The sequence below is a fragment of the Halichoerus grypus genome, chromosome 1 (genome assembly GCF_964656455.1).
Source record: "Halichoerus grypus chromosome 1, mHalGry1.hap1.1, whole genome shotgun sequence".
NCBI lineage: Eukaryota > Metazoa > Chordata > Mammalia > Carnivora > Phocidae > Halichoerus > Halichoerus grypus.
In genome coordinates, this window is record NC_135712.1 from 3847568 (window position 1) to 3869212 (window position 21645).

General features: G+C 55.7%; 1 protein-coding gene and 1 long non-coding RNA gene across 3 annotated transcripts in view; one reads left to right on the top strand and one right to left on the bottom strand.

Annotated features, from left to right (window-relative positions):
* The first annotated feature begins 229 nt into the window (after nt 1-229).
* On the top strand, nt 230-2437 carry LOC118538955 (uncharacterized). Of its 2 annotated transcripts, none has more exons than XR_013442918.1 (2): nt 230-505; nt 1553-2437. It is a non-coding gene; the product is annotated as an uncharacterized LOC118538955 (long non-coding RNA). The 2 variants fall into 2 exon arrangements; XR_013442916.1 differs by having other exon boundaries at nt 2199-2437.
* An 8550-nt stretch (nt 2438-10987) lies between these two features.
* Nucleotides 10988-21645, bottom strand: part of UMODL1 (uromodulin like 1) — a 62531-nt gene continuing 51873 nt past the window's right edge. The window contains exons 21-22 of the mRNA XM_036097275.2: nt 16315-16516; nt 10988-12409 (exon numbers count right to left, since the gene is read on the bottom strand). Of these exons, the coding sequence (XP_035953168.2) occupies nt 16335-16516 (182 nt within the window). The 3' untranslated portion in view covers nt 10988-12409; nt 16315-16334. The remainder of the gene's footprint in view (nt 12410-16314; nt 16517-21645) is intronic.

A 21645-nucleotide genomic window follows, 5' to 3' on the forward strand; every position in this document is an offset into this window, starting at 1 on the left:
CCCACCCCTCCTCACAGGGGTCTCCTCCAGAACATGACGGGGAAGAACAGAGCCTTCCTCAAGAGACTGTTGGAGGGAGGGTATTATAGCAGCAAGTACTCAAAAAATTCGAAGGGGTTATGTTTGGAAGTCTGTCTGAGCAGGGAGGGGGCAGCGCCTCCCCATCGTGGCCACTGGGGGCGCTGTGTGTGCCCCGTGGGTCCGTGTGTGTGTGTGTGTGTGTGTGTGTGTGTGTGTGTGTCCAGTCGGGGCAGGATAAACCAACAGCTCAGGTGGCCTTTGCCCGAGCCTTGTTGCCACCTCGAAGCCCACCGCTCCTCTGGCTGGAAGCACTTCTGTGATTGCAAGGTCACTGAAAAATCTGGCGATGTTCCCAGCTGGAGCCGCTCCGAGAACCCTTCCTGCCCCTGGCGTATTGTCCTGAATTTCTGCAACTTGTAGGAGAAGGTGGCTCCCCGTGGCCGCAGCAACCCGGCCACACCCAGCAGACTCTGAAGGAATGCAGGTGAGTCCTGCAGCCGGGGGACAGCACGGGGGCTGAGGCCGCTCTGTGGCCCTGCCCGGGAGCACCCACTCCTCCTATGGCTGGGCCGTGCCTCCCTCCCGCTCCCTCCTCCCCGCCCGAGGCCAGTAAGTTTTCCTGCGCTTTCCTGGTGGTTTCTGCTGACTCCACCTGGGGTCCGGCAGGGACAGGCGAGGAGCCCCTAGCGGTGAGGACAGAGGGCCGGGCAGGCTTCCTGTGCGAGGTCTGCAGCCCCAGGCCGGGCACCGAGTGTTTTAAGGCCACACTCAGCAAGTATTGTGTGGTGGTCTCAGGGCTTGGACCCAAGAGGCTGTCCAGGTGCTGACGTTCACCAGGGGCAAGCCTCGGTGTGCCCTCTGTAAAATGGGGTGATCCCGAGTGCCGCCCTCACGGACTTGCGTGTGCGGGAAGAGCCTGGCCCAGCATCTGGCCCAGCAGGGTGCCACCAGCGCTGCCATTATTTACCCGACTTGGCATCCCTTCCGGATGGCATCTGGCCTCCCCTCCGCCCCCAGCCCCCTGTCCCAGCCACGGGGAGCAGCGTGACAGCATGACATGGGATGAGGCTGCATTGTCTCCTGTGGGCACCGCCCACCCTTTGCCACGGAGCCCTGGTGAGGGTGGAGGAGGGGGGCCCACGCCGACTGCCTCCACATCTGGGCTGGCTGTGCTGGGGGCTCCCCTGGGAGCTGCTTCCCTATGCACTGCCTCACCCCCATTCCTGTTTCTCCTCCAGCATACCTGCGCAGGATCTCAGTTCCCAGGATCCCCCCTGGGGAGGCAGCTAATCTGCCCTAAGTCCTGGGCTCCCCTGCGGATCTGCATAAGGAAACCCTTTGTGAGGGATGGCAGGCTTTGAAGGCGGCGGCAGGGGTCCTTCCTCCAGACATCCCCAGCCATGTACCCAGAAGACCCACCCGCTGGGAGCCCGGGCTCCTTCAAACTGCATCTACATCAGTTTCCTGTTTCCTTCTGTCCTGGGAGACAGGACGTCCTGCCTGAGTCAGGAATTATTCCAACTCCTTACAGGAGCAGTCTACCCTTCCATGGAGTGACATCTCTCGAGCACCTGCCATGGAGGGCTTGCGCTAGGCTCCGTGCCTAGCGATGAGAACACTCAACCCCCCGGGGCCAGGACAGCCTCCTGAGGAAGGTGGCTCCTGGGCTATGCCCTAGGGCCAAGCAGGAGCCGCCGAGCAATGGACGGGTGGGGTGGGGTGGGTCACACCACACTGAGCAAACAGCATGTGTACCAGCAGGGAAGCTTCTGGGAAGTGTGAGTGGTTCAGAGGGTGAGCCCACAGCACACAGGTGCTGGGAGGAGAGGCCAGGGGAGGGGGCCACAGTGTGCTGGTGAGGGTTTCACAACCAGCCCTCTGCAAAAGGTAGTGCGTGCGTAGATGCGTGGGTCCGCGTACTCTCCATTCTGCTGGTGTAAAGGGAGGGTAGCACGCAATTTGCAAACAATAATAAAATAGACGGTACTTTTTACTGCAAATTCCATAGAGCCAATGAATTTACACAGAGCACTTTCGATCCTTTTGCCAAATTGTATTGGTAGCCAACTTACAGTCGCGGTTCAATTATGATTTGACGGTCTTTTGTGCTTTTCCCCATGCAACCGTTACAAACAGTTCATCTGCATTATTAATAATTTCTCCATCACTTTCTTAAGTCTAGATAATCTACAAAAGTGTCAGTCCAGCCCTGATTGGTAGTGTTTCCTCGTGTCCACTCTGCTCACTGCCCAGTCGTGGCTAATCACAAGCTGCCCCCACGACATCGCTGAACGCAGAGCTGGGACAAGACGCGCGGCGGGGAAAGTGTCAGAATTTCTGCCATTTGGGTCCAACAGACACCAATAACCACAGAACGCAGGTGACAGGAACTTGTAATAAAGTAATTACAAAGTGATGAGTTTGGAGCATTTGTTACGTTTGTTTTCTTATACTTAATTGTACACTGATAGGATTTATTAATACCAGGTAACCCTGGGCTCCCAGAGCCAGTACGAGCCAGCACCAGCCCACTCTGCAGGGAGAGGTGGAGATCAGGGGCAGGGACGGCCAGTCCAAGGTACGTGGGAAAGGGGGCCATGGAGGGCGCGGATGTGAACGCGCCACCCCCAGCTGAATGGACCCCGTGAGCGAGTGTACTATCTTACACCACAAAAGGATTAAGGTAACAGATGGAACTGAAGCTGTCAATCAGCTGGCCTCAAAATAGGGAGATTATTCTGGATTACCCAGGGGGGCCCAAAGGAGTCATAAGGATCCTTCAGTGTGGCAGAGGGAGGCAGGAGAGAAGCTCAGAGTGATGGGGGCACAGAGGTGGCCCCGCCGATCTACTTTGAAGTGGAGGAAGGGCCACGAGCCAGGAAGGGGGGTGGCCTCTGGAAGCTGGACGTCTCCCCCCAGAGCCTCCCGGAGGAGCCCGCCCTGCAGACGCCTCCATTCAGCCCAGTGAGGCTTGTGTCAGACTTCCAGCCTCCAGAAGCATAAGGTGATACATTTGTGTTGTTTTAGACCACAAAGTTTGTGGAAACTTGTTACAGCTACCACGGGAGCCTAGTGCATACAGCTGCCGTGGTTCTCCCTGCCCCCTTCTTGGACCACTGTGACCGGCCGTGGCGGGGACCGGCCAAGGAGGGCCCTGGGCAGTCACTGAACTTCACTCAAGAGGAAGGAGGGCTGCAGTATTGATCTCATCAGGTCCTTATGAGGATTAATCAGGATCATGAACGCGAAGGGCTTAAAGCGGCGCCGCCCTGCACGGATCACCTTTGGCCGTGGCAGCAACGGGAAGCAGAGGAGGGTTGAGTCCTTATGAAGCCCGCTTCTCTGGGAGGACTGGGTTCTCTTTTCCCAGAAACAGCCGTGGCTGAAAGTGAACCCCGCCCTCAGGACAAGGGCTGCTGTGCATTGTTTCCCAACAGACGCAGCTGCAGAATATGCCGAATTCCCGACCGCAGCGTGGCCCTGGGCCAGCAAGACCAGTGCTGTTTGTGTTTGCCTTTGTCCTTTACTGACTTGGGAGAGAGCCATCTCTGGGCGTTGTGTCCTTCAGGCAGATCAGCAAAGCAGAAAACGCCTCTTTTCTCGGGCACAGCTGGGCTGGGGGAGCGGGCGCCTACCCCCCGTCTTCCGAGCGCGTGGCTCAGGTTTCCAGCCGACCGCTTGCCTCCAGCCCGCTGTGCCCCACCTGAGAGCAGGTGCAGGGAGGCCGGCAGGGGCCGTCAGGGGCCAGGACATGGACAAGCAGATGGCATTTTTACCAAACCAGCTGCTGAGAGAAGGAGGGGTACAGGTCAGAGACCAGGACTGCTTCCTGTCACAGAGGTACCCCCCGACACCCCAGGTCTCAGCAGACTTTGTCCCCCACTGTCTCATCTCGGACCAGCCAGAGGTCCCTGAGCCCTTTCAGATTCAAGGGTGTTGGCCTAGAAGTCTGGAAAAATCCACACGATGGACTTGTTGCCTGGGGACAGAAGGGGGGTGCCATTGGGGTGCCAGGCTCGTCTTTCCGCCAGGGCCCCCAGCCGTCCTCCTCCCACCCTGGCCTGGTATCTCCAGCTGATCCTCTCCCTGTCCCCTCAGCATCCCCAGATCGGGCCCACGAGACGAGGGGAAGACAAACCCGAGACCTCGGGAGTGAGGGGCTGAGCACTGGGCCCGGGGGAGGGTGAGGCCCAGGGAGGGGGTGAAGCTCTAGTGCAGAGACCACCTGCGTGGCTCCCGTGGGAAGTCAGGGCCTGGTGGCCGAGGACCGGGCAGCACCGCCTGAGTGGCGGATGGTGTGACATCGAGGACAGGGCTGGAGGTGCACTCAGGGGACCCCACGCACAGTGTCCAAGTCCTCCAGAATCACAGGGACACCCGAGGCTGCTCCTTCCTTCAGCCCTGCGGAGGGTATAGAAGCTGGTGCCAGAAAGAAGAGACGGCCTCCTTACCGCTCCACCACGGAGAAGGTGGTGATACCTGTCATGGGATCAGAATTACGGGCAGTAGGGGAGACCTGAAACTGCCGTTTGACCCTGCATGCACGTGGGCTGTGGAGGGAGGGAGGCCAGGGGCTCACGGGCTCCCGGGTCAGACGGGCAGGGAAGGTCTGGCTAAGCAGAGGGCTTGTCGGCGGCAGGGCCCGGCCTATCGTAGGAGGGAGGGCAAGATGAAGCTTGTAACAACAGGCATGAAAGAAAGGGGCCCCGGCTCAGCTGCAGCCTGCGTGCCTCCCCCAGACTCCAGCCCCAGCAAAGTCTTCCTCCCACCTGCTCACCTAGGGCCTGCCGTGCAGCCGAGCTCCCTGCTGGGCACTGAGGTTCAAGTTCACAGTCTCCACGGTGCCTGTGAGCATGCTTCACCGCGGAAGGGCACACCAGTGCCCTGGGACTTTCCTCCAGGCCCTTCTCCCTCAGGCCTGACCTCGTCCCAGCCCCCAGTGACCAGCAAAGGTCGCTGACCAGTAAGAGCATCCAGCAGGCTGGCCCTCTCGGGCTCAGCCCCAGTGTGTCCAGCCTCCAGACACCCAGCCTCTTGTCTCTGCCTCACCTGTTCATTAGAGGCCACAGAACCTTCTGGACTCCAGTAAATGAGGAGGGAAGAGCCACAGGAAGGAAGCTATAGGGTCTTTTCTGGATTTTCTAAATATTCTGACATGGTTTTCACAAAACACTTCTAATGCTACCAACCACAGCTGAGCCCCAGCAACAACGTGCGCATGCAGGGACCGGAAGCCTGGGACCAGCCACTGGCCGTGCCTCGGCCGCCTCTCCTCCAGGGATCGAGGATCGAGGTCTCTGGACACCTGGGGGATGGGAGGGTCTGTCCCACTGTCTGTCCCATGGCTTCTCTGCACTCTCCGCCCGTCTCCCATTATAAGGTGTAGAAGACTCAAACTTGCATCTTTTTTCCTGGCATCTGAGTATAGATATGGCCCCCACACTCAGAATGGCCCCACGGGCGCACTGCTGTGCAGGGATCTCTTACCCAAACTCATGAGGATGCCGCAGGGGCGGGATCTATTCAGAACTTCTACAGGTGGTTGTAAACACAGCTCCAGACTTGAGATGTGCACTGCTGGTGATTTGGGGGTAATTTTCCACTGAAAATTCTGCAAGCTAAGTATGTTTTGTCTCACTCTTAGTTTCTTGGGGATTTGTGGTTGTGTCCACCCCCCCACCCTGTCCTTTAATCACAAAATCCACAGAAATAAGATTGGAGTTCGCTGACGAACTTTGCAATACTTGGGCTTCTTGGCACCAGCTTGGTGAGAAAGAAACCCAACCTTTGGTGGGTCTGGGCCATGGGGCAGGGAGCCCGGAGCTCGGTTCGCAGGACCCTGGCCCCGCACCCCAGGTGTGGCGAAAGCCCGCAAGCCCAGGGCGCCGCATGGGGCCTTAGGAGCTGGACTTGGGCTCCGGCAGCTCCGACGAGCTCCAAGGCTGCGAAACGGGGACAGACAGGAAGATGAGAAATACTGGTCCCAAGAAACCTAAGTTCTTCAATCAGGTCAATGCTGCCTTGAATCAAACCCCTAGATAAACGGATTAAACCCCACGTCCGCCTGAAGTCCTTTCCGTCCAGGACCAAAATATTCAGATCACCATGGTTACCGACATGTTTATTTTGCTGAGCCTATGGCAGCTTCTGCTACAGTAAAGAGAGTGTTTATAAACACTTGGTGATGTGTAAAATACAAGGCAGCCAGAGTGACCGAGGGAAGCTCTCCCCGACCCCACCGGCCAGTGCCGGTGGTTTTCCACGGCTGGGGCATGGAGCCCCCGGCCAAGCCCCCCACCCACAACCATGGTCCAGCTCTGCCTGAGTTTGGGGTGATCCTCCAGCTCTGCTCTCCAGGACTCCTCCCTGCACATCTTCTTTGCTGATTTCCATCTGCATCCTTTTGTTAGGATAAACTAAACCTCTGTGTCCTGTCTTTCTAGAAGATCACTGAACCTTAAGATGGTCTTGGGGAGCCCGGGCACATCCTTCTTCCCCCAAAAATGTCCCTGACTGGAGCCTCTGTTGAAACAGGATTAAAATGATTCCTGCCCTCGGGGTGCCTGGGTGGCTCAGTCGTTAAGCCTCTGCCTTCGGCTCAGGTCATGATCCCAGGGTCCTGGGATCGAGCCCCGCATTGGGCTCCCTGCTCGGTGGGAAGGCTGCTTCTCCCTCTCCCACCGCCCCCTGCTTGTGTTCCCTCTCTCACTGTGTCTCTCTCTCTTTGTCAAATAAATAAATAAAATCTTAAAAAAAAAAAAGATGATTCCTGCCCTTTATGGGAGAAAGGGATTTGTCTTTCATCATTCCCACAACAGGGCTGGGATGGGTGCAGAGGGGAATGCGGACTGGGTCCTGTCTCCCCGACCCTCCCTTCCCCGTGCAGAGTGGCCCCCTGATGGGCACTGGTCAGCAGCAGGCGGGCGCAGAGCTGGGAAGCCCTGGGAGCTGAGGGCCAAGAAGCCAGAACCAGGGCAGGACAGTGGACACGCCCCAGGACAGTGACCTTGATCCCTAGGCACCTCCTCCCCCCTCCGCCCCGGCCCCCATGCTGTTCCTGTCCCCCTGGCTGCAGGTGAGGGAGGTGCTCAGGGGAGAGGCCCTGTAGCTTGCGGCGTGGCCTCCTTCTGGGTGTGGGGTGGGAGGGGGGAGCTCTGTGTGAACCTAAAAAGCTGGGTCACCTCAGACCCTGGGGCTGCCCAGAGAGAGTCGTGGTCCTGCTGCCCCGAGGAGGGCACAGAAGGACCAGCTTGTTGGTCAATAGCCTCCATGAATGGACAGGCTGCTGAGGAGGCTCCTACAGGGTGTGGGTCCTGTCTGCCCTCGAGCGGCTGAAGAATCACACCAGCCTTGCTGGGAAGGAGAAAGCGTGCTGGTGGGTCTGCCTTCCTGTCCTGAGCAGCCAGGACCCCGGAGAGACCAGCTTATGTTAGTGTCAGCATGGGCTGTGGGCAGGGGGACCTTACTGGGGGACAGCAGGTCACTGTGGCCTGGTCAAGTGGGGGAGGCTCATGAAGGAGGGCTGCCTCGGGCAAAGAGCTGATGGCTTCGAGGAAGGCCTTCTCGCTCATGGGTGTTGGGTGAGCCAATTCCTCCCCAGAGAGAGGGCGAGCCAGCCAGTCCACAGATGGGTGAGGCCACATTGGCCATGGCGTTGCCCCTTCCTGCATGGTGTGAGCAGCGAGGTGCCCCCTTTACCTTCCACCAGGGCTCCATGGCTGGCTTCCTCCCCGGGCCACCCACCTCCCTGACCAGGGCTCCCCACTGCGGCCAGGAGATGGGGGGCCCCGGAAGATGATGTCTCATCGAGCACGATGCCTGGCCCCCAACAGCTGCTCAGAGGGAGACCAGGGATTATTGTTTTGAGGGTTCTGCCCCACAGTCCCAGCCCCTGTAGGTCATGCCGGGTGGTGAGCCCCCCACTCTGCCCAGGTCCACCTGAGGGAGGAGGGCTCTGGAGCAAGGGCAGGTGTGGGGCTGATGTTTATCCACCCTACCTGGGGGGCCAGGCATCGTGCTCGCCCCTGTGTCATCTTAAATATTCTCCTCTGCTGCCCTGGGTGGTCAAGACGGAGAATGAAGGTCAAGGTCACGGCGTGGCCACGGCTGGATGGAGACCCTGGCCACCATATACTCAAGCAGCTAAGAGGTCCTGCCACAAACCAGCAGCGTGGCCGTGGGTAGCCAGGTGCCTCTCATCTACTGGGACATAAAGCCTCCTCCCCCCTTCGGAGCGCCCAGGAGCACCTGTGGGACTCATGTTTTGCAGTCCACCCCCTGGGAAATCTGGCCCGGCTCCAGCACCTACTGCTTGACTGGGGGCAGGTCACTAATATCTTGGGGTCTCTGTTCTCTCCCTACAGTTTCAGGGTGCCAACATTGGCCCCTCAAGTTAGTGCTAGCAAGAAATGGGCCATGTGTGTCCACCCCCGGTCATCAGGGCCTCTCGGGGAATGTTCCGAAGGGGTCAGCATCGCCCAGAGCCCCCTCAAGCACTGTCAGGCTGCCTCCATCCCTGGGAGGGCTTCCAGGAGGAAATGGGAGCCCTTCCTGCGTGAACGATCCAATAAGAAGGCATCGTTCGCCCACTAAGAGCAGTCTCGACAAATCATTTGACAAGACCATGTTATTCTCCCCTCATCCCCAGAAACCCCCTGGGAGATGGAGTCCACAGAGCCTGGAGACAGGCCAGCCCCACAGTGAGGCTGAGAGGCCAAGAGCCTTACAACTTCGTTCAGAATCACCTCAAGTCCTCTGCCCTTTGCCTGGCAGTGCAGATCAAGACGTGGAGCCTGTCTCTCTCCCGTGTGCTGTGGTTTCCGGGGACCTCTCGCTGGCTGAAACTGACCAGCAGGATGCCTGCCCCCTTGATGTGCCCCCCGGGATGTTTCAACCAAGACATAATTCCTCCAATCAATGGTTGGGGGAGACACTGTCTTTGTTTGGCCACACAGGAGTAAAGGAGCAGAGGGAACTGTTGGTTGAAGCTGAGACCATGGAAGGAAAGCAAAAAAGATGGACCAAACCTCTGTCCTTGAGAGCTGCAAGAGCGAGCCTCACCTGAAGCCCACCCTGCCATAGACTTTTAATTTGCAAGCGGTCATGAATGGTCTTTATCATTAGAGCCCTGTTGGAGTTGATGTTTCCGCTACTTTGTAGCCCAAAGCTGCCTGACCAATGCTAGCACCATCCCCACTTCACAGGTGAAGAAACTGAGGCTCAGAGAAACTAGGGGACATGCCCCATGTGGGAGAGCCAGTGCCCGTAACCTGAACGCCACCCTGACTCCCACAATTCCGTGCCAACTTGCGGGGTGCAAACTCTCAGGAACTCCCAGCTAAGTCCTTACCGTTAATTTCTTTCCATCAGAATCACTTTGGTGTCCAGGGTCTGGAAAAGTGAGAATCTCCAGTCCCTGGTGTTGGAAATGACCCTTCCCCACCCAGCCGAGACTCAGCGTCCTGAGTCATGGGGCCAGCCTGGGACCACCCTGACTCCCCTCCACCGGGACATGCCCCCAGTCCTGCCTGACCATAACGTCCCGGGCATGTAGACCCAGCAAGATGCCCAAGCTATATTCAGGCCAGAAACGCTTCTCCTCTGCGGCGCAAACGCTGTCCTCCAGCCGGCCCGATCTCAGCTTTGCTGGAGCCCCGAGAACCTGCTGCAAGCGGGCGTCGCGGTCCCCCTGGGGAGTCCCCATGTAGGGAAGGCCGACCGCGGGCTCATTCCCAGGGGTTTCTGCTGCACGTAGAGACTGTCTCCTGGTGTGGCTGCCCTTTCCCTCCCAGACACGGAGAGGGAGGGAGGAGGAGGCGTCTCCCTCCCTTGGGCTGTCCTGGTGGGAGAGCAGGGTCCACTCGGGGCTCGCCCACGCAGACGCAAGGTCAGCGCATGGAAGTCACTCACTGCCCTCACACCCTGGAAGACCGGCGTCACTTCCCCAGCTGCTTCAGGGACCCCCGGGCCCCACCCCAGCAGACTCGTGTCCTAGGACCCCAAAGCTCTGCGGAACGATTCCAGATCGGGGTTGTTTGCAAGTAAAAGGCTCAAACGGAGCAAAAAAAAGGAGCAAGAAGTTGCCGAGGAAACAAAGGGACCTCCCGCCCTGGTCTGCAGCGCCATCTAGTGGCAGATATGGGGCAGTGCAGTCCGGGTAGAGGGGGCACAGGAAGCGCGGAGGACTCTCAGCTACGTCCACCGGACCCTCCAGCACAGAGGGAATCCGCCCGAAATCCTGGGCCGGGAAGGACTTGGGGCTGCCAGTGGTGTCCGAATGTGAGAACTGCGAAGGGTCCAGAACCTCAGCCAGTCGGAGCCCACCTTGCTGAGCTCCTGGGTAGTCTCTCCATAGCTCAGAGGAACTCTGGGTTCTAAGGTCCTGGAAGGCTCACCAGTGAACCAACCAGGTCTTCTCTGGAGTAGCGGGAAGAGCCTGAACTAGGAGGGACAAGATCTGGGTTTCCACTGTGAGCTGCTTAGAGCGGTGACTTAAAATTTTAGCCTCAGTTTGCCTATCTGTAAAATGGGATCCGTGACTTCTACCTCGTAGGGTTGTTGCAACAATTAGATGAGCAAGGGGAGAACGTTCGTGGACCAGCAGGAGCAGGGACCTTCAACCGGACAGGCTTGGGTCTAACTCCAGCTCCCCCCACTTACTAGCTGTCCCACTGTGGGAGCGTTGCATGACATCTCCAATTCTGCAGCTGTGAATTGAGAACAATCATGCGGGACCCACAGAATCATGGGTCTTGAAACCCGGATTTACTGAACATTTATTGCCTCTTTTCAAGAAAGACAAGTGACAGGTACTGAGACAATTATCCGAACAAATGGATGCCGCTGAAGAAGAGCCAGACACACATTCCTGGTGTCCCCAGACTGCCCAGCACAGCACCCTGCCCTCTGTGGATGCCAGGTAAGCATGGGATGGGACGGAACCAAAAGAACAGCCAGCATGGCCATGTTTCAGTGTCACATGCAATTTATTCTACTTGCTCACCATCAGTTTAGCCACACACATTACATATTTTAATTCTTTCTGACTCTGAGAATATCCACTGAATCAAAATAGTCACATTCTCCAACTGTTCTGTATTAATAGCAGTTAGTTACATTCAACAAAATTAATCTCATGAATTAAAAACTATGACCATGTTATAATTGTAAGTTCATCAAGGAAAACCCTATACGTGCAGGTATTTGCTATCAGATACAATTCAATTTGTTTTAAATAAAGTAAAAAGCGCTATCTATCATTATGGTGTCATGGAAAACATTCTAAAATAAAAACTTAGATTCTACACCCACTTCCTTATTAATTCATCTTGTGACCTTATGGAAATGACTCACCCATTTCTTCTCTGGTTTCCCATTGTGTAATGGGTAAATAGTACCTCACACTTGGAAAAATATAAAATAGTGAGTGTGTGTGTGTATGTTATTTGTACTTATAAGGATTTTTATATTAATAGTGTGTCTTTTGAGTCACTGTTGTGTAAATAAAAACAATATGCTTGTAATACAGGAGAAAAGTTCAAGAGAATATATGCCCGCTAGAAATAACATTAGCAGTATATTTATGACTGACCTATTGTTAAAAGAACTTCAAGTGAGCTGTCAAATATCTTTGCAAATGTGAAATATTATATATTTGACAAAGTGTTGGATGAATGGATGAATGAGTGGAAAGATGGATGGATGGGTGGGTGGGTGAGTAGATGGATGGATGGATGGATGGATGGATGGATGGATGGATGGATGGAAAGATGGATGGATGAGTGGGTGAGTGGATGGATGGATGGATGGAATGATGGATGGATGGGTGGGTAGGTGAATGTATGCATGAGTAGAAAGATGATCGATGGATGGATGGATGGAAGGAATAATGGATGAGAGAGTAGATGAGGGAGGGAGGGAGGGAGGGATGGATGGAATGATGGATGGATGGGTGGGTGGGTGAATGTATGGATGAGTAGAAAGATGGTGGATGGATGCATGGATGGATGAGTGGGTGGCAGGTGACAGAGGTCAGTGATGAGCAAAACGAGAAAGGGCCACTTGGACCAGTTAGGATGGTAAAGAGTCTGGAAACTCTGGAGCTGTCAAGGTGATCTTTATGGCGGCAGAACTGCATTCATGCTTGGTTTGACTATCCCCATGTCTGGGGCTCTGGGCATCCCCCTCACCCTGTCTCTCTCTCCAACAGCTCCTCTCACCCGCCTGGTGGGCATTGCTTCTCTGGGACCTATACAGTTGATGGGTCTCCTGGGTCAGTCAGAGGCTGTGTTTTTACCACCTCTGGGACTCATCCAAGCTCTGGATGTGGGACAGAGCAGGCTTCCGTCGATGCTTGATGAATTAAGAACCAAGGTTGATGCACAGCTACCTGCATGGAGAAGGAGGTCACCAGGGTCAGTGTGCATGCAGGAAAGGAGAGGTTTATGCAGGAACACTCGCAGAGCGTGGGTGGTGAAGGGGTCCCATCACCCCAAGGACAGGACTGCGACACTTACTGGGCAGTGAGAGGGCAGTGGCTCCCAGAAGGCACAGAGGAATAGGAGCCGTGGTGGCCGTGGCCTGGTGTCCAGTGACTGAGCCAGACAGCCACACCCGCGGGGCCTTTGTGCCTTCGTACTACGTGCAGACAACACGCCGACGCACAGGGCTTGCCGGCAACGGGGCGCGCCAAGTGCCAACCTGCTGGGCACACTTTGATGTTTTTCAAAGAGCAGATTTTTGCAGAAACTTGAGAACCAGTTATAGATACTTTTCATTTCGGAAACGGAAGCCACAGGAGAAAATGAAAAGATGAGAGACCAATTTTCCCTCCGATGTTTTCGTTTTAAGGAGGGGGGACATCCAGATGACCTTGGCACCAACATACCAGACTTCCTTAGAAATTTAGCGGGACAAGCATTGGCATCGTCGTTGGGATTCATGTTATAAGTATTAAATAAATTCACTGAAATTCCCTTGTCACTCTATCCAGGGCGGTGACTGGCCTCCAGGGCTGGCCCTTGTTTGAGCCTTTCCCATCTGAACTGTAACGGTTCTAAGAACCTCGACAATGCGTACGTGAGCTATCAGGCATCCCGGGAGCAAAGGGGGCTGAGACATGATCCCCCTGGTGTCTGCAGAACCAGCTCCTGGACCTTCTCTAATGAAGATGAGGTCACACGGAAAGGGACATGGCCTTGTGGAGAAGTGTGCTAATCTGATCTCTGCGCTGTGACGCAGAGGATTCACTTGAGCTCTCTGGGCCCAGTTTCCTCATTTCAGGGATGGGGCCCATATCGACCACACTTTGCCGGGTTGTTTCAAAGTTCTGTTATCTCAAGAGTATAAAGAGCTGAATGTGGGGAAGGCAGCCTTGGCTGGGGACGACACTGAGATGGGGCATGTCTACAGGACAGTGTCCCCTGATGGGGGACAGGATGCAACAGGTCAGTTACATGACTCAGACTTTGTGGGCCCCAGACCAGAGACTAGAAGGCACCGTGCTAGGCAGTCTTATTTATAATTAGAGTGTAAAGTTGAACCAAAACTCACTGCCAGTCACCCACCTGTCTGGGCCCGCAGGGTGGCAGAGAGCCCGGACCGGCGGGAGCGGCACCTGCCTCCCCAGGGGCTTCGGGGTCTCAGGAGGGTCCTTCCTTCTGACAACAGCTGCTCCCTGCACCACTGGGGGCCTGTGCTCCACTGAGAGAATTGTGGGTTTCTTAGAAAATTGCTAAAATACAATTTCTATGGGTCTCCAATGAAAGGAAGAGCCCAGGGGCCTCGTCCTAAATGCCTGCCAGTTATGCCCACACTAGTCTAAGGAGGGCCGGCCGGTCATGTCTAGTCTAAGGCACTGTAGCCCAGCAGCTAAGAGAATGGACCCCAGACCCGAATCCCAGCTCTGTCCCCTCCTAGCTACATTCCCAGGGCACTCCTTCACCTTCCCACCCCAGGACCCCATCTGTAAAGGTAGTAATAACACAACCTCATGCCGTTGTGGGGAACCTGGATGAGTTAACTTGCGCACAGTGGCTGAGTTAACTCATGCACAGTGGATGAGTTAACTCGTACAGTGGATGAGGTGTACAGTGGATGAGTTAACTCATGTACAGTGGATGAGTTACCTTGTGTACAATGGGTGAGTTAACTCATGCACAGTGGATGAGTTAATTCATGCACAGTGGATGAGTAAACTCGTGCACAATGGATGAGTTAATTCATGCACAATGGATGAGTTAACTTGTGCACAGTGGATGAGTTAATTCATGCACAATGGATGAGTTAATTCATGCACAGTGGATGAGTTAACTCATGCACAGTAGGTGAGTTAACTCGTGTACAGTGGAAGAGCTAACTCGTGCACAATGGATGAGTTAACTCATGTACAGTGCTTAGGAAGGGTTCTGATGCACCCATGTGCTCAGCACTTCTGGGTGTTTGCTAATATTATTAGTAAGAAACAGTTTCCTTCCCTGAGAGCCCGCTTGAGAGGGGAGAGAAAGAACCCTAGTAAGACAACAGGGTCACTAAGGGCGTGGGGAGAAAGCAGCTCAAGTCTGGGGAATATGCAGACAGGAAACCCAGCTGAATTGGAGGGAAAGCCATCGCTGCTGGGAGGAGCCGGGCACCGAGCCCCAAAGGACAGAGAAGAAAAGCCTCCCTCCGGCTACATGTGACCTTGCAGCCAGCCAGCGGGGGCCTGCTGAGGAAGGGTGGGCATGGCCACCCCACGCGCCAGGCAGCACGCTCTGTGCCCGGCAGGGAAGCCAGTGTGGGGGCAGGACTGAGGCCGGGGGTGAGGGGGATTCCCTGCGGAATGTCCCCAGCACCGGTGACTCAGTGTGGCCCTGGGCAAGTCCATGCTGCCCGGGGCGGGGGGGGGGGGGGGGGTGTTGCCATTTTCCCACTGGAAATTCCTGTAGGAGTGGTTCTTCTCCCATGCTGGGTTTTGTGAGAGTCGGGAGAGAACAAGAGAGAAGTAAGCTTGTGTCCCCTGCTGAAGATGTCAGATGAGAACACCGAAATCCATGTTCAGTTCCACCTCCTGAGTCCTTAACTCCTGTCAGGTGAGGGGGCAGGCCAGCGGGGCCGAAAAGCACGCAGGGAAGAGGGTGAAGGGGAGGGGGCACAGGTGAGGGGCGCAGGTGAGGGGGCACAGGTGAGGGGTGCAGGGGAGGGCACAGGGGAGGGGTGCAGGGGAGGGCGCAGGGGAGGGGTGCAGGGGAGGGGGCACAAGGGAGGGGTGCAGGGGAGGGGTGCAGGTGAGGGGGCACAGGTGAGGGGCACAGGTGAGGGGTTCAGGGGAGGGGGCACAGGTGAGGGGCGCAGGTGAGGGGGCACAGGTGAGGGGCACAGGTGAGGGGCACAGGTGAGGGGCACAGGTGAGGGGCGCAGGTGAGGGGGCACAGGGGAGGGGGCACAGGTGAGGGGGCACAGGGGAGGGGCGCAGGTGCAGGGTGGTGCCCAGGACACCTTGGTGCGGCCCCAGGGCCCAGAGCCAAGCTCCGGCTGCTGTCGCCTCCGTAACCTCATGGACTCGGACGTGTTTGGAGGCGCAATCACAGACAGGTGCCCAAAGGCAGCCTGTGATCTTTTCTTTTCCTCTTTTTTAAAAATCTCAGAACCTTGACAGAAGTAACAGTCTGGCACCCCCCCGAAGGTCTGTACTAGTGATACCATGCCCCAAGACGGACGGCACTGTCGTGCTCAGCAGCCCTCAGCCCACAAAGGAGCCCGCACGCCCCCCGACAGCTCGGAAGAGCGTCTTCACACCCGGGGTTCGAGTATTTAAAATCACGGATGCCGGTCAGCGCCGCGCAGACGCCGTGTGCCCAGCGCCTCACCCGGGCCACGAGGGACAGTGCGTGGCCGGGGCAAGGCTGCGGGGACACAGCACTGAGGATGATCATGGGGACTCGCTCGGCACTCGAGGTGCCAGACGCCATCGTGCAGCTGGTACTGTCATCACACGGCCCTTTACAAACGAGGGAAAATGAAGAAACCAAGGCACCAGGGGCTCAGGGCCTCGCCCGGGCCGCCCAGGAGGGGGGACAGAGCTGGGAGTTGAGGGCACCCGTGGCCTGTCACCCCGCCACACTGCCCCGGGCTCCGCGGGCTCCGCGCTTGTGCAAGTTGACAGAACTGGTCCCTGACAACCGATGGTCCAGTTCCCCCCCGCGACTGTTCCCGTCGCTTTGCACCGCGGGGCTCGAAACCTGACAGCCACCCAGGAAGCCCCTGGGACACACTGTGCGGTGTCCACCAGCGGCGAGGGTCCTGCTCCTCACCCACCTCCAGGCCGGCCGGGCCTCCTACTCAGAGAACACCTGGTAGCTGAAGTCGTCCGACTGGGCTCCGAAGTTGTACTTGCCGGTCGTTCTCTGGTAGTGCACAATGACAAGGGCACCTGCTCCTGCCACCAAGGCAAAGACAGCCACCACGATGAGGACGAGGTAGCCGGCTCCCAGGCCTGGCTGCGCACCTGGACGCTCACCTGCAGGCAACGAGACGGGCGCAGGTGGGAGGGAGGTCTGCCCGAACCAGGAGGGACACGTCTCTGAGGTCCTGGTACCGCCGTGGCCCCGGCACTGCGACCTTGCCGTGAGGGCAGAACGGAGGGCTTGGGACGGAGCAGCCAGGGAGCGAGCTCTCCACGGGTGTCCGCCGCTTTGTGCCATTCTTATCTGCATTTGACTGATCTGGAGCACCGTGGCGTGAGGCTCCACACGTGCCCGTGTGCGTGTGGGTTCCCAAAGGTGACCAAGCAGGTGTCCCAACCCCAAGAGAGCAGCACATCAGCCAGGACAGCTCAGCCTGCCCGGCGTTCTGGACAATCACTGGGGGAGGCCGAGGGCTCAGCTGGGCTCTGCGTGAGGACACATGGCTGGTCCCAGCACAGAGAGCGCGGGCCTTCCCCGGGCACGGAGGGCCCATAACAACAGAGGAGAGCACAGACTCCAAGAAGTTGGAAATCGGGACTTGCCTACCCAGACACCATGTTCATAGCAGCAGTATCCACAACAGCCCAAAGCTGGAAACAACCCAAGCGTTCACCAAAGGAAGAACGGATAAACAAAATGTGGTCCATCCACACAACGGAATATTGTCGGGCCCTAAAAGGGAACAAAGTCCCGATGCATGCCGCAACAGGAAGGAGCCTCCGAAGCCTCCTGCCGAGTGAGAGAGGACAGTCACAGAGGACCACATGTAGTATGACCCTGCATATAGAACTATCCAGAACGGGCAAAACCAGAGGCAGAAAGCACACTGGTGTCAGGTTCTGAGGGAAGGGGGTGGGGAGGGACCCCTAATTGGTGCAGAGCTCCTTTTGGGGTGATGAAAATGTTTTGAACCTCGAGAGAGGTGGTGGTTGTAGAACACGGTGAATGTATGAAATGTCACTGGGTTGTTGATTTTAAAATGGTTCCCCATATGGTGTGTGCATTTCCCCTCGATTTTACCACAGGAGAAACCCACCCGGCCAGAGAAAGAAGGAGGCCACCACGCAGCCCTCTGGCCTGCCCCCCCACATCCCGGGGGAGAGACCCGCCCACCCCCACGAGGAAGACAGGGTGCCGTGGAGCCCAGTGCGAGCGGGTGCGACCCACTGCCAGGGCAGCTGCCTCTCGCTCACCTCCGTCCTCCTACATCGGGGTGTCCACCTGGGGGACAAGCGGCACCCAGATCCTGTTTCCTCTGCAGTTGCTTGTGTAGACACTGCTCTGGGTCGTCCAGGGCACGGCACAGGTGTGCACGGTCAGCAGGGTGGCCCAGCAATGGCATTGGGGACCCCCTCCTGGCTGCTTGGAACATAGGTCATCCCCTCCTCCGGAGGGACGAAGACCCTGGGGACAGATGCTAGAGCGGCTACAAGCTCCCAAGGCACCCAGACTCTGGACAGCCAGCTTCCCCAACACCACCACATGGCTGCTCCCTAGATCCAGCCTCTGGGGGGTGCTATAATGGGGCCCTGCCGTCCTCCTGTGCCTCAGGTGCGGGACAGCTTGGTAGCACAAGCAGGGTGGACCGCACTGAGGACGCTGGAGCAGGAGGACAGAAGAGATAGACCCTGCTCCACAGTGGAGCCCAGAGCCAGCCCAGACAGCCGGCTCCGGGGACGAATGAGCAGGTTTGGTTTTCTGTTACCTGCAGCAAAAGGCTCCTAACCGACCCACTGACCCAGAGCTGCTCCAGGTGGGGCCCACGTGAGAGACCTGGAAGTGGAGAGCGAACACATCCTGCAGCATGACCCTGGCCACCGGTGGGGATGTCCACCCGGCCAAAAGAGACCAGTTGTGTGGTGTGAGCTGCATGCGGGTCACACAGCTGGGCCACCTGTCCATCTTTTAACAAAAAACTGGTCCTCCATCAGGATAGCTCAGGCAGCCCGCGCCCACACGCAGGAGGGTTACCATGGTCACTTGGGGTCATGCACACAAATAGTCATTTTTAAGCTATCAATGCTTTGGTGAAGGGGACATGCACCCTGTGGGGAAAAGTGATAGAGAACCTCCCAGCACAGGTACGACCCCAGGGAAAACAGCCCCTTCTAGAGGTCTGCATTCTAGCTCAGCCGCTGTCTGGGGACCCCCGGCTCCTCACTTCTTGATCGGCCTCAATGATTGCTCCAGACCCTTCCTGCGGGAACATTTGAGCATCTGGCAGACATCACCTAAACTTTCTCTTCCTCTTTGTACAAAGAAACTCTAGTGAGTGAGAAATAATGAGGTGTCTAGCAAAGCAAATGGCCATGGGAGAGTTCCAAAAATTAAATCAGAAAATTGTGAGGCTGATATAAGGTTTGCTGGCACGATGCCCAAATGGATTCTTCCTTAACATTACCAATGCACAGTGTTGTGTGTGTCCTCCAAAGAGGCATGTCGAGGTCCTAACCCCCAGCCCTACAGCAGGTGATGTTATTTGGAAATAGGGTCATTGCAGATGTAATGAGTTAGGTTCAGATGAGGTCACATTGAAGCAGGAGAAGCCCCTGATCCAATATGACCCACGTCCTTATAAGAAGACAGCCACGTGAAGACACAGAGGCCCGGTAGAACGCCGTGTGAGGACAGAAGCAGAGATCCGGTGATGGGATCCTACAAGCCAAAGAGAACCAGAGCAGCAAATGCCAGAAGCTGGGAGAGCCTGGGACAGACTCTCCTTCGCTGCCCTAGCAGGAACCAGCCCTGCTGACACCTTGATCTTGAATTTCTGGCCTCCTGAATGTGAGAGAATATTTTCTCCTGTTTTAAACCCCCCAGTCTGTGCACTTAGTTTCCTGTGGCACCAGCCCCAGAGAACCAACACAGATGGTGTGAGGGCTGGAGCTCTGGGGAGGAAGAAGCCTGTGCAGCCCTGGAAGAGGAAAGCGGGGTGGGTTAGGAGAAGCGGGAACTGCTCTCAGAGGCCCAGCTTGTCCAGGTCCCAGCCTGTGATCTTGGCCATGTTCCCTGAAATCCCCAAGTATTCTCAGTCTTCCCTACAGTGGGAGTGATGGTGATGGCAAAGCCAGAGTGTGGGCACATGTGGGGGGTGCAGAATGTGGGCATGCAGTGGGGGGGTAGAGTGTGGGTGAATGGGGGGTGAGGGGAGAGCATGGATGCACATGGGGGGCAGGGCGTGGGTGACATGGGAGGTGGGGAGCAGAGCATGGACGCACATCAAGGGTGGGGGCAGAGCGTGGGTGCATAGGGAACAGAGTGTGGGCACAGGGTGGGAGGGGGGCAATTCCGAAGGGATCTGTCTGCCAGTCTATCTCACCCCTGTAGTCTCCAACACTATTTCTGTTCATGTACACAATTAAAATGTGAAGTTTCCACCAACTAGGAGATTCCATGTTTCTAAATGCTTTTTCTGTCTATTTGTGTGGCACAGTAATGGAGTAAACAAAAGCTAATAATACAATGAGAAAGAATGATGAACAAAATGAATAATTACAGTCCTTGTTTTTGAGCCCGACAATTTATACCCTTATTATATTTGGTGTTCTCTGCAATGGCTGTTAGTGTGGTACTCTACTGGTTACAAATAATAACTAACACTTATCCAGTAATTTCTATGGACAAGGCACTGTATGAAGTAGAAATTATTATTGTTCCCAGTTTATAGATGAGGGAAAGGAGGCACAATGTAGTCACCCATGTTGCAGAGAAAAAGGAGAATGCGAGACACTTCATAGAGATGTATGCCTGTCACATAGACAGATGAAATAATGAATAAGTGGGTGCATGGATAGATAGATGGATGGATCCTGGGTAGACAGCTGGAGGAAGGAATGCTGAATCAGTGGATGGATGGAAGGATGGAAGGATGGACGGATGGATAGATAGATGGGTAAAAAAATGATGGATGGGTAGGTGGATGGATGTATGGATAGATAGATAAATGGATGAATGGATGAGTGGGTGGATGGATGGATAAAGGAATGATGGATGGGTGGATGGATGGATGGATGGATAGGTAAATGGATGAATGGATGGGTGAATGGAAGAATGATGAATGGGTGGATGGAAGGGTAGGTGGATGGATGGATGGATGGATAGATAAATGGATGAATGGATGAATGGATGGGTGGATGGATGGGTGGGTGGGTGGATGGATGGAGGAATGATGGAAGGATGGATTGGACCCAGAAGACTCAGTAATTTTCCCAAGACCACAGAACTAGAAGCACTATATTCAAACTCAGGTCTCTTAACTCTAAGCGCAGTACTTTTTCCACTCCAGTAGTTTTGACATTATCTATAATATTGTGAATAAAGAGAAGTTCTATTTCTATAAATGAGAATGTATATCAGGGCCCCTGGCCTACCAGTTCTCCTCGGTAGTTTGAGAAAATGAAGACGGTAGGATAAGCATGCAGTCCTAGGATGGGCCCTGCAACCGCCTGATGACCAGTGCAGACCCCGGGACCTGGAGCCCAGCTCCAAAAACTCAGCATTAGTAGGACCCCAAACCTGGAATCTTTTAAATTTCACAAATACTTTGGATGAGAACCAGCAGTTGGAATCACTGGCCAAGAGGCCCTCCCTCCCTCTTCCTCCTCCCTCAGCTTCCTTCCCAAGCCCTGATCAGACTTGGACCTGGGCTCAGACCCCATATCCAAAACCCCAAAGTTCTTGTGCAGGACGATAGAGACAAGGAGGGCGATCAAAGTTAGGGAGAAAAACAACAAAAAAGGAAATTCGACCAGGATTACATTTAGCTACAAAAGGAGAAAAAGCCAAAATAGCAGTGACAAAGAACATGAAGGTTTATTTCTTTCTGGCACAAAACTCGGACTTTGGAGGCGAGCCCTGGCATACCTGCTCTGCAGTGTCCTTGGGAATGGGGCTCCTTCCAGCTCCTGTCTCCAAGGCCCTCAGGCAGGCAGTAGGAAGAAAGGGGCACGTGAGGGGCAGCCCTTCGGGGGCTGTCACTGGACCTCCCATTTGCATCTCATTGGCCAGAACTTACTCGTATGGCCACACTTGGCTGCCAGGTCAGCTGGGAATTACAGTGTTTATTCCCGGCAGCCACCTGCCAGCAAAAACCTGGGGGTTCCATGACTATGAAGGAGAGGAGGACAGATATTGGGGCACAGCTAGTGGTTTCTGTCTTAATACCCAAAGCACACAATTTCCC